Source organism: Colobus angolensis, unplaced genomic scaffold (assembly GCF_000951035.1).
Source record: "Colobus angolensis palliatus isolate OR3802 unplaced genomic scaffold, Cang.pa_1.0 Scaffold49, whole genome shotgun sequence".
Lineage (NCBI taxonomy): Eukaryota > Metazoa > Chordata > Mammalia > Primates > Cercopithecidae > Colobus > Colobus angolensis.
In genome coordinates, this window is record NW_012118376.1 from 10,175,909 (window position 1) to 10,188,263 (window position 12,355).

Below are 12,355 nucleotides of genomic sequence, written 5' to 3' on the forward strand. Positions count from 1 at the left end.
GAAGTCCTAGGCCCTACCTGTTGACAGTCTTCTTTGACATAGTTTGCCTAGAATTCTGGGCACCCTGTTAAACATTCTGCTTGCTGTGATTTGGAACATCCCATGCTTGCCTTATCTACTATACCTGATGCTTCTCACCTCTGGTACCACAGGTACCATTTTGGGCCTGTCCACATAAATCTTTCCCAATACTCACATCTTCAGTGTTTACCTACCCGATCCTCTATCCTACCCCCTTGCAGGTGGCTTTTGAGTCTAGGCCCTGGCCTCTCTCAGGCTGCCCCATCCAGATGCAAGTAACCAAGCCTGGCTGTGCAATACCCAGTTAAGAAAAAGCACAACTTAACTCTTCATTGCATGATGACGAAACTGAGTCCCCATGCCTGTTCATACCGAGATAAATATGGTAATCTGCACATATTACCTATAATAAATATATTCATGGAGTTTCATTTCAGTTCCAGGCATAAATTAAGACTACAAGCAACACCTTTTACTGGTCCTGAAACTTCACATATAGGACCCTAATCACTATTCTAAATCACCAGTGACGAGTAGCTAACTTTTAACTAGTATATAGCAAAATGAGATTGTTTAGACTTTCCACAGTAGAAGAAAAATACATCAGTTTAAATTAAATGCATTGCTAACACGGTCTACATTTCCTGCTTTGTTAAATGGCTAACTGAACAGCAGCCTGCTTTCAAAGAAGTGTCTGGCTTGCTCAAACTTGCTGCAGTGAACGCTCTGGTTTCATACTGCTCGCATTATTGAAAATGTTTATTTTGACGGGCATTTCTCAGCATACCCACTTCCAAAAAACACATTCTAAAATACTTTAAATTATATAGTAATTATAAATCCCCTACTTTATAAGTATTAGAAAGAAAAACAAAAATGTCAACAACTAAAATGAACTCCATAAATTTCTTCAACAACCTGAAGCATAAATGTTGAAGGGTACAGGGAACTCTCCAAACTCTCACCTAAAACCAAGTTTAATTTAAAATCCGCAAATGTTGAAACTCAGAAAATAATTAACATATACACTATCACTCAGCTATTTTTTTTCTTTAAATCACAAGGTAACATATTACTACCAATCGTAATTCCATAAGAAGCTGTATTACTTCAAAGGAGGTTTACAGCCACCGTTTTTTAAGGCTCTAAAAAAAGGAACAATGAGAGAATGTTAAATGTTCAAAAAGCATTACCTGGTGCAGGCTGTCGTTCATTCCATTCAGTTGAGATTAAAATTTCTATAACTTTTATGAGGTTTTCAGTATTATCAGAGCTGTAAGAAAGAGAGTTTATTAGAAACCTTTTCCCTAAAAGCAAACTCATTTTCATTATATACACTCAAGTGAATGTGAGTGATAGCATTTGGGCATGCATCTCTGGAGTAGTATATTTAGAATACATTGTCATGACTAATACATTTAGGACCACCCTCATCACCCCAAACTACATGTTTGTCTCCTTTCACTTACCTGGCTGCTGAGAATCGGAAAAGCATAGGGCTGAAAATTTCAGAAAGTACCCTTGCATTCAACAGATTTTTGCTGGAGGTTTGAGAGAGCTTGAAGAAATGTTTTAACAAATACTGAAGCGTAAGCCAATACTGATGAGGTATGCTAGGCGACCTAATAAGCTTCTTCAATAGCTGAATATATTCTTCGGAGCTTTGTACTTCTACAAGTTTAAAAAAAAGAGAGAAATGAGTAAGAGACTATTTCCAGGTATCAGTGAATAAACACCGAGAAAAGCTCTGTTCTTTCTTCAAGCTACAGGAGTCATTTAAAAAGTTGTTGGGAGAAGCACACAGTACATTTGTCCTTCTCATTAAAAAATGCATTATGAGAAAGAAGAAATCTCAGGTCAAATGGAAAAGCAAGAAGCTCAGTGTGTAAAAAAAACCACAAGCTGTTTAGGGTGTGCTGGCAGCAACTTACCCAGTATTGAGCAGCTTCAAGTGTGATTGGCTAACTCAGAGGAGCATCAGATAAGTATCACAGGTTTTTAACTTTGAAGGTTACGAACCACAGTTTCCTGTCCCCAAAGCACTTAACTGAACCTTAGCTCCTAAAACTGAGAGCCCTCTTCCCTCAACACATTCTGTTATGGCCACTCAGGGAAGGTGACAAGAACATCCCCCATCACTGGATCCTAGTCCCGGTTCCTTGAATCTGACACTAGTACTTGGAAGACCATGTCCTTCATGGACGTACAAACTTTGTTAAGACCGATAGGTTAACAATGAGCCATTTCTGATTCTGACATGCAGACGGGCTTCCCAAGCAAATGAGAATCTAGGTCTTCGCTTGGATGCTTGGGTGGAGGAGGAAATTTGAGGTGGTATTGTTGGGGGAGGAACAGGTGGCTACTACTAGTATTTTCTAACCACTATCTCTATATATGCAACACATATACAAGCATGTCTACATCTCCATGTATATCCAATGAGGTTCTCAGAAGAGAAAAAACAAACCTTGAGCTAAAGAAATCATTTCACTGTAAACGGCTGCTGGAATGACAGGATTTGGTAAGTCCAGGAGATAGCGTTTGAAAGCGTCGGCCAAAATGTGCACATCGATCATTTCCAAGTCCACAGAGGCTGTATCTAGGAAACATTTTAAGAAATATTTCAGACATTTATTTTATAGAATACATCAGTTGGGCTAATTTTCTGAACATCTGACTCGTGTGACAAAAAAAAAGGAAGCAATATGAGGATAAATATAAGACACAAAGTATTCGTTAGCTGTACTTCTTGTAGGGGCTGATCCTGGCATTTGGGGTAGAACAGTTTTTCCTGTAGAGGTCTGTCCGACATATTGCAAGCATTTGGGATGCCTGACCCCCTGCCCATGATGCCAGTAGCAGACCTCTGGACTTTGGGGCAACAAAAAATAATACCTTTGTGATGGGCTGAATTGGGCTGCATCTTCAGTGGTTACCTACCCCATCCTCTATCCCACCCCTCTAAGCCCAAACCCCTAGTGCCTCAGAAAGTGACTGCATTTAAGTTAAAATGAGGCCATGAGAGTGGACTCTAATCCAATCTAATTGATATCCTTCTAGGAGGGGAAATGAGGACACAGAGACACACTAGGGATGCACAAGCACAGAGGAAAAAACGCTGTGAGGACACAGTGAGCAGGCAACCACCTGCAAGTCAAGGACAGAAGCCTCAGGAGAAACCAAACATGCCTTTATCTCAGACTTCTAGCCTCCAGAACCACAAGAAGTAAGTTTCTGCTTTTTGAGACGGAGTCTCGTTCTGTCGCCCAGGCCAGAGTGCGTCTCTGGTGTGATCTCAGCTCACTGCAACCTCCACCTCCCGGGTTCAAGCGATTTCCCCTGCCTCAGCCTCCTGAGTACCTGGGATTACAAGTGCGTACCACCACGACTGGCTAATTTTTGTATTTTTACTACAGACGGGGTTTCACCGTGTTGGTCAGGCTGGTCTCGAACTCCTGACCTTGTGATCCACCCACCTCAGCCTCCCAAAGTGCTGGGATTACAGGAGTGAGCCACTGTGCCTGGCCAAGTTTCTGCGTTTTAAGCCAAGCAGTCAGTGGTAACTTGTTATAATTGCCTGAGCAAACGAATATAGAATCCAAACATTTCCTAACACCCTCTGAGGGTGGTTCTGCCCTGACTGAGAAGGGTTCTAACTAGGAATGGTTAGTCATATAGTAAATGTTTCCTAAAACCTCAAATGGAAAATTTGAAAAATGCATATTCCCAGATTTCGTAAGACTTGAGTTGATACATCTCAGAATTCATGTAAATGTCACCAACAGAGTGGCAGATTCAACAGTAAGATACTACAGACTTTTAGCAACCAAGCTCAACAATATCCATGCAAATAATTTCAACATTTTTAGAATATTTCTCCCTAATTCTGGCTGAGTATTACTAATCTAACCTGTGGACATCAGTCTATCTCAGAAAATAAGATGAGCATACCTGTCCAGTAAATGCCGCAGCTGGGAAACAGGTCAAGCGATCCAATAACGGGGGTGATGCTAATCAAAACCACTCTCCAGGCACTCACTATGCATGGCACTCTGAGTACTTGGGTTGGAAAAAGACACAATGCCCAGCAGAAAAAGGAGATGCTAGAAACAAAGATCTGGGGGCAGGGGTGACCATGGGCCTCCAGAAAAGAAGAGGCCTTTGGCTGCTGCTGAAGGACGTACACTAGCAATGTGAAGGGTAACTTGAGGAAAGTGATCTGGAGACTTGTGTACTCAGTGGAGAAAAGGTGGGCTGATGGGCAAGATACTACATTTGTAACAGCTTTACTAATGACAGTGTTAAGAATAAATGGGAAAGGAGTGCTGCTAGAAGTAAAATGACCAGTTTTAGTTCTCTGAATCAAGGTGATGGGGGTCTGAATTCTAATGCAGTTAGAAATGTGCAAGATATTATCAAGACCTCATATAACTCAGTGATTGACTGCACTGGGCTGTGGCCTAGGAGAGAATGAGGAAGTATGAAAGTTTACTGCAAAGTGTTTGAGTGTAAGTGAGTGGGAGAAGGTAGTAGCCTAGATACCCTTCAATGAAGTATGATAGCACAAATCATTCGAGGTTGAGCCTAAGACTGCAAAAATTCCTTGGACATATCGTTACCATAAACCAAACCTGCCCCACTAAGTAGGCTGACGTTCCAAAAGTGAGTCACCCAACCACAGAGCTCTAAGAAAAGTCAGACTGGAATAGGATATGGACAGGTCAACTTGAGGAAAAGAATTACTAAATTTAAAAGGTGAGAGACAAAGTGTTAAATCACTTAAATGTCCTACAAACAACTAACCAGAGACCTATCACATGTTTAACAAATGTGGGAGGGGCAATACCATTGCAGGTCTTTGCCTAAAGGATCTATGTTGAAGGTAATGCAACTGTGAGCATAATTAAATACCGCCAAATAAAATCGTGTGTGTGTGTGTCGCTATAGGAATTCTCTATGGTCACCACTCTTGGCTGTGCTTCTGGTTTCCCATACACTTTGCCCCTGTGTGTTTCATCTAATGTCTCTTTGCCCGGAAAATTAGTATTACTGAATTTGCTTATCCTAAAATACGTGATAAAACATTTGGTGATGCAATATAAACGTTAAGATAATAAATATACACACATCCCTCCCTCAGGCAGGGTCTCCCTCTGTGCTTTTGCAGTGCTAATGAGCCATTGCTCTATCAAGACACTTCCCAAAGAGTATAATCATCATATGGGATTATGTTTCCCCCTACGAGACCAAGGTATGTCAAGGGCAAGGACTGTGGCTGTCATCTGCTCTTCTCGCATCCCTCAGTGTCCAGCACATACAACATGTTCAATGTTTGTGGACTGAACTAGAAGGCTCCTAGAGTGAAGTTAATTTGTCAAAGCCCTTCTCTAACACATGAGGTATATCAAAAGAACTTTTATAGTGTATGAATAAAATTATCTTATGCAGGTCTTTGGGTAACCTTACCTTATGTCAAATTCTACTAGAGTCAGTGACAAAGTCTGTTTTATTTATCTGACTTCTGCTCTCTAAGAATCCTTTTCTGCACTGAAACTGGCCTAACGTGCTCTCCCACTAGCTATTCACACCTGTCATGTGATGACTTTTGAAGAGCTACCTAATCTTTAGGTCTTGGTTGGAGGAGTTTGCATTCTCTCCTACCTCACTTTTCACTGAGTCTACTCATGACAGGTACCCTGTAAACTCTCCAATTCTTCACTCCTCCCTCCCTCCCCCTGGAATGGAGTCCCCTCTTCTTCAGGTCTCTCCGTAGATGTCTGGAGACATTTCTGATTGTCACACCTCGGAGAGAATGCTGCTGGCACCTCGTGGGTAGAGGTTAGGGATGTGGCTAAGCATCCCACAATGCACGGGACAGGCTGCCACTCTTCCAGCAAAGAATTATCCAGCCTAAAATGTCAATAGTACCAAGGCTAAGAAAGCCTGAGTCAGGTTAGAAGAAACCAAAAACTGTCAGGCGAAAATCTGAATCATTAAAACTTGCATGAGACAAAGAAACAATTTATTTTAGGGCAAAATTTAAAAACAGAAAAAATTCAAGGACTTTTGGAGTCATTCAGCTACTGAAAAATGTGAAAGAAATGATTTACCTGAGGGTCAGCTTTCTTTTCTGGTGAGTTAAAGTTACTAGGATGTACATCACAAGGTTAGTGTGTGGATGAAATAACTTAGCAGGTGCTAATAAAAGTGGGCTATTGTCTGCCATGTCTGTCCTTTTCAAACACTGGTAATTCATAAGGTTAGTTAAAAGCCATAATTTTTTTTTTAGGTGTAAGTGACTATTTTGGAGCTTCCTCCAGGATATTATACAATATTTTTATGTATTGAAAAATCTTTGAGTTGGAAACAGACCTGGCAGATCCACTCCCAAGTTTGGACAACATTTATTCATATTTGGTGGGGTGGCACAAAATTCACTTTTTTAGCACAGACTCCAAATGAAACCACTTTTCTATGTGTTTTGATCTCACTGGGGAAGGAAAGCTGTCGGTCAAAATGTACCATTGACGTGAGTCTTGGTTGTTGACTCTATCTTGCGAGTGGTGTGAAGAGTTTTTTTTTTTTTTTTTAACAACTAAACTGCATCATTTTGTGTTGATCACATTACAAACCTAACCACTATTTCTCAAATAACTTCCACTTCATCAGGCTCTGATGTCTGAACTTTTCCTGTGACTAAACATGTTCATAATTTGACCAATTTTCTGACCCAAACATGTGTCTTTATTTCAATTGGCTAAGGACAAAATTCAGCATTTCCTTAATGCCCTGATAAAGCTGTCAGAAATACCAAAAAACAAGCCTTTTCACCTTGAGTGTTCTGCATGTTAACTTCTAATGATCTGCTCTGTGGGAGGTGCAGGAGGCAGAGCAGCAAAGAGGATATGCCCTGTTCGCATGCAACTGATTTCCATGTACAAAGGAAAAATGAAGTTAAACTTTTTTTAACTTTTAAAACATCTGGTCAGAACATTTCAAGTGTAAGAATTTACTGATACTGATAAAGGTCTAGTCTCCTCCTTTTCTCCAAAAAGACCTCTTTTCTAGAAAGTCTCAGAAGCTGCCTCATTTTGAAACTGCCTCACGCTTCAGATTCTCATTTACTATCATGTGGGCATTCTTTGTACAATTATACCTCTGAAGGAGTGCAAAACTGGGTTTCACTCTTTTTGGTTTAAACACCTAAGTTCAGTTAAAATGATGTGAGGCAGTATATAATTTTTTTTAAGTGTTATGAGGGAATGAAGGATCTTGAGAGATTTTAGAAGTCAATATAAGAAGATGACTTGCTGGAATGCTGGCAAGTAAATTGATTTGTAGTTTTTTCTCTATGCCAAAGGAGGAAGTGGGTGTGTGGGGCACTAACGCCCTCTTGGCTAAATTAATTAGTGTCATTTAACCAAACTGTCCTCAATTCTTCCCAATTCCACATCCAGTGACATGTTGGTTAGCTTGAAATAAGCCCCGGTGGGAATATTCATGCCACAAAAATTGGCAGACGCTACAAACCAGGGCCTTTTTCTTCCTAGAGATTTGGTTTATCAGCACACCACTGAACATAACAATATCATGATGTTACTTAATGTACTCAACACAAGAAAAAGCAAGAAAGAAGGCAAGCCAGAAAGAAAGGGAAAGGGAAAAGGAAAATGGAAGGGAACGGTAATAAAAGAAAAAGGATGTCAGAAGAGACATTTCTTAAGTGACACAGGCTTAAAAATATATATATATATATATTTTTTGAGACCGAGTCTTGCTCAGTCGCCCAGGCTGGAGTGCAGTGGCGCGATCTCGGCTCACTGCAAGCTCCGCCTCCCGGGTTCACGCCATTCTCCTGCCTCAGCCTCCCAAGTAGCTGGGACTACAAGCGCTCGCCGCCACGCCCGGCTAATTTTTTTGCATTTTTAGTAGAGACGGGGTTTCACCGTGTTAGCCAGGATGGTCTCGATCTCCTGACCTCGTGATCCACCCATTTCAGCCTCCCAAAGTGCTGGGATTACAGGCTTGAGCCACCGCGCCCAGCTAAAAATATTTTTTAACTGCTTCAGATGAAATAGATGTAGCCAAATTCAGGGTCAAGGAAAGATGGTAGATACACGGAGAGAGAGAAACATCAAGAGGTGGTTTCTCTCCTCTGCAGGACCCAGGGCCTGATGGCTATGATGATGGCCAACATGCCTGAAGGGAGGCATGCACACACTTGCAGCCCAACTCAGGAGAAAAATGTCAAGGGTTTGCACTGTTACCATAACAGGGCAGGGGGAGCTGTGCATGATTTGAGTTCCCTTTAAATTTAGAACATTGCATAGATTAAATTCAATTTTTTGTGTGTGCATTACCTGAAACAGAAAGCCAAGACCTGTCTCTCCCATTTGTATTTCTAGCTCTGTGACACTTACCACAATCAAGAAGCTGTCGTAATTCTGCCAGGTTGCTGGAGCTCTGTGTTCTGTATAGGGTTGAACATTCCAGACCTAGGACACAAAACAGACCACAGACTGTGTATGCAAAACACAGCTCTCTGGAGAACCTGTGAGCCTGCTGCCAGAGACATTCCAGCTTCCATCCAGTATCTGTTCTAGATGCGTACCAAATATTCTTGGAAGTCAACTCCTACCATTAATCTTATCTGGCATGTAGATAATTTTGGCAAAACCATCTGGCCTCTAAGAAGAAAGTTAATCGTATTTATTAAATTATGAAGAATTTAATAGTTTCCATATGGAAACTACATGTTAATCTAGAGTCAGAAATTATAGACCAAGACATTTTCCCCAGTACTTAGCCCTAAACAGTTTGAGTGTCCAGCAGAGTATCTGGACATAGCTGATAGTAGGAAATTTACTTAATGAATGCACAAGAGACAAATAATAACAGCCATGAAATAAGGGTGAACTGATGCCCTCTGGCAGTCTGGTTACCTTTCTTTTCAATGGCTTCCACGAGCTTGATAAGAAGAGGCGGGGCAACGTCAGGAGGGGCAAACTGCTCTGCAAGGTCCGGGAGAGTCAAAGCTGCAAACAACAAAATCCCACCATTGTATTTAATTTGGATAGTTGAATGCATTAGCCCACAATGAAGGACGTACAAAATAATTTAATTACATCTGATCTTAGCAAACTCAGGCCCGAGCAAGAAGAACCCCTGGCTCTGGGCTTTTGCACTGTCCAGGCCAAAGTGATATGCCCACTGCTTCTCACCCAGAGTCTGTTCAGAGTAATGCCCCAAAATTTCCTGCTAAATGGCCTCTTACGGCCTTTCCCCCAGGTCCACCCTCCCCAGGGCAAACCCCCCTGTCTAGGTACACCCCTGGGCCCCAAAGTTGAGGGGAGTGGCAGGATGGATGGGAGTTTGGATGTGCAGGGAGAAGCCAGGGATGAACCAGGATCCAACTCTCTGCATAATACCACACTCTAGGGCAGAACTCTCAGGAGCCCAAGAATCTGAATTCAGATCTCTCCCCCTGGTTATTAGGAAGAAATAACTGCCCAGAAAGGACGGGACAGATTTTATTGAACAGATAATAAAATTTTATTGGACAGATTTTATTGATTTTTTTTGGTTATAAATCATGTTGACATGATTTATAACAAAAATATTTAGGCACGGGTTACTTGGGCCTCTTTTTTGCATTCTTGCCCCATGCCTCACAAATGCCAGGTATGGGCTGAGTCTCAGATCCAGAAGCCAATATGAATGAATACTGCCCACTTGATATCAAATTAAATTTCTGTGTAACTTTGTCAAAGCCTTTGTTTATATATTTTTTGGTCAGTTAGTAGTTTTTAAAATGTGGTGTTTTCATAAACTTTTTCCGTGCGTTTTAACCATTTGTAATGATACCAAAAAATCTAACTGGATGACACTCATAAATAACATTCTTCAACATTACATTTATAACCTTATTCTCAGTCCAAAAAAATAAAACCATTGTAAGCAAAAAAATTCTCAAATTATGCCAGAAGAGGGAGCTAAATATATTCATCTTAAATTTGTGAAACTGTAAAATAAAGGTAAATTAAAGTCATTATGAAAATATATGTACAACCTGTTTATTAGCCTCATCACTTGCAGTCTTTTCTAGGAACAATTTATATAATCTGAGAAAGACTAAATATTTGCAGTTTTGTTTCTGTGAGATTTTACCAGTAGAGCTCTTTATTATAAGCCATATACTATGGTAAACAAATTTCCTTTTTTTTTTTTTTGAGACAGGGTCTCACTCTGTCACCCAGGCTAGAGTGTAGTGGCATGATCATGGCTCGCTGCAGCCTCAACTTCATGGGCTCATATGATCCTCCCACCCCAGCCTCCAGAGTAGCTGCGACTACAGTGTACAGCACCACTCCCAGCTAATTTTTTGTATATTTTTAGTAGAGATGGAGTTTTGTCATATTACCCAGGCTGGTCTCGAACTCCTGAACTCAAGCAATCCGCCCACCTCAATCTCTCAAAAAGCTGGGATTACAGGTGTGGGCCACTGCACCTGACCAACAAATTTTTAATTAAGCCTGTATTTCAAGTACTAAAAGTCAACATAGAACACATTCATGCTACCAAAGTAGTGTTACTAAATTTTGATCTCAGAGAATGAAGTATGATTAAGTCGTTTTGCAAAAACACTCAGACTGCAGTACGCAATGTGCAGTACATAGATAGACACATGATCTTCACCTAATTCTATTTAGCATTGCAACTACCCAGGATAAAAAGAGAAGAGTTACATTATGAAGGAAAATCTTATAGCAGCACTGTCTATTAGAGTTTTCTGTGATGATGGAAATGTTCTACAGCTGTGCTCTCCAATAAAGCAATGCCTTGCCACGGTGACTACTAAGTAAAATGCAGCCACTCCAACTGAAGAACTGAATTTTTTGTTTTAACTGATATAAATGGAAACAACCATATGTGGCTAGTGCCCACGGTATTAGAGAGTATAGTCTTATCTGCCTGCACAAGGGCAAATTTTGTCAATGGCAGATGAAAGATTCCCGAGTCAGCTTTGTGTTACAGACCCCACTCTAAAGCTATCCCTGAAGGCAAGGCATCTTAACATAGAGCTAATCAATATTTGAACTCAAAGCCCTGCAATGTTTACCACTCGATTTCTTGAGTGACTTTGTCCTACTGCAACATCACTGTAACACATCTTAGGTTTCATAAAAGCACGAATGACCAGCCATTAACTTTCCAGTCACTGTGCAGAGGGCTGGGTGGGAACTTCACCATTCTCCAGTGTCTCCCACACCTGCCAGAGCTAAGCACCACCTGGAGAACATGCTAGAAATACTGATTCCCAGGTACCACCCTAAATCTTCAGAATCAGAACATCCAGGAATGGGCTAGTAATCTGTTTGGGGTTAGAAATAAGCTTTAGGACACACTCTTTTGATAAGAAAATTTGTGTGGGTGATCCTATGAAAAAGTTCAGCAATGACATCTCTCAAATCTCTATATGTTAAAATGTAAATATATCTGAAAAGCACTTAAGATACAAATGTCTTAAAAATTTCATAGTCTACTTAAAAGCATTAAAAAATTTAAAAGAAATATTATAAAATGAAAGGGTACACCATTTCATTTTCTCTGATAAATTATAAACCACTTCCCTTTGCCTTAATATCAACTCACAAAAGTATCCTCTCTCACAAACACCTTCTACACTGAACACAATGAAATATCCTATCAGCATATATAATAGAAGGGAAATATACAGGTAGAGAAATGATGTAGAAAAGTGTTATTAAGATCCATTATTGTGTCATTCGTTAGGCCTCTCAAACTAACAAGACTTAGCACACCCCAGATCTCAAAAAGCTAAAGATCACATAGTAAATACATATCCATGCAACTCTCATGCAACCGACATGCCAATTCCTCTTCCCCTTTTCTCATAAATTACACAGGCATTTTTTTAATTAAAAAAAAACTTTAATGTTGGCTCTGAACATAGAATTACTTAATAAAGGTTTGCCTCAATCCAGAGTCTTATCAACACAATCATTTCTGCAGGCAAATATGAAAGTTAAATTAAATGATAATTAAAGATTTCATCTAATTGTGATTGAAATACGCACCCAAAAGTTGTTATATTGCTGGGCTGGCAAATGCTCATACAGAAGGGTTTCCAGCTCTCTCTTTCTTCATTAAGCTTGAAAAAAATTTTTTAAAAAAGCAAAACCTCCTTGTTTTCCTTTGTCTTTTCAATGTTTTTTTTTTTTTGGCAAAAAGTGTTAATTTACCTGCGGTATCCTGAGCTACAAAACATCGTATGTTTTATGCATTACTCATTCAGGTGTTGGATGAAGTTTCT

The 12,355-nt window shown here is 40.2% G+C and overlaps 1 protein-coding gene across 1 annotated transcript in view; it reads right to left on the reverse strand.

Annotated features, from left to right (window-relative positions):
- The window catches only part of PIK3R1 (phosphoinositide-3-kinase, regulatory subunit 1 (alpha)), a 71,004-nt gene that overhangs the window by 16,363 nt on the left and 42,286 nt on the right, over positions 1 to 12,355 (reverse strand). The window contains exons 2-6 of the mRNA XM_011959342.1: positions 8,964 to 9,056; positions 8,442 to 8,516; positions 2,489 to 2,620; positions 1,491 to 1,692; positions 1,215 to 1,294 (exon numbers count right to left, since the gene is read on the reverse strand). Coding sequence (XP_011814732.1) covers positions 1,215 to 1,294; positions 1,491 to 1,692; positions 2,489 to 2,620; positions 8,442 to 8,516; positions 8,964 to 9,056 — 582 coding nt within the window. The remainder of the gene's footprint in view (positions 1 to 1,214; positions 1,295 to 1,490; positions 1,693 to 2,488; positions 2,621 to 8,441; positions 8,517 to 8,963; positions 9,057 to 12,355) is intronic.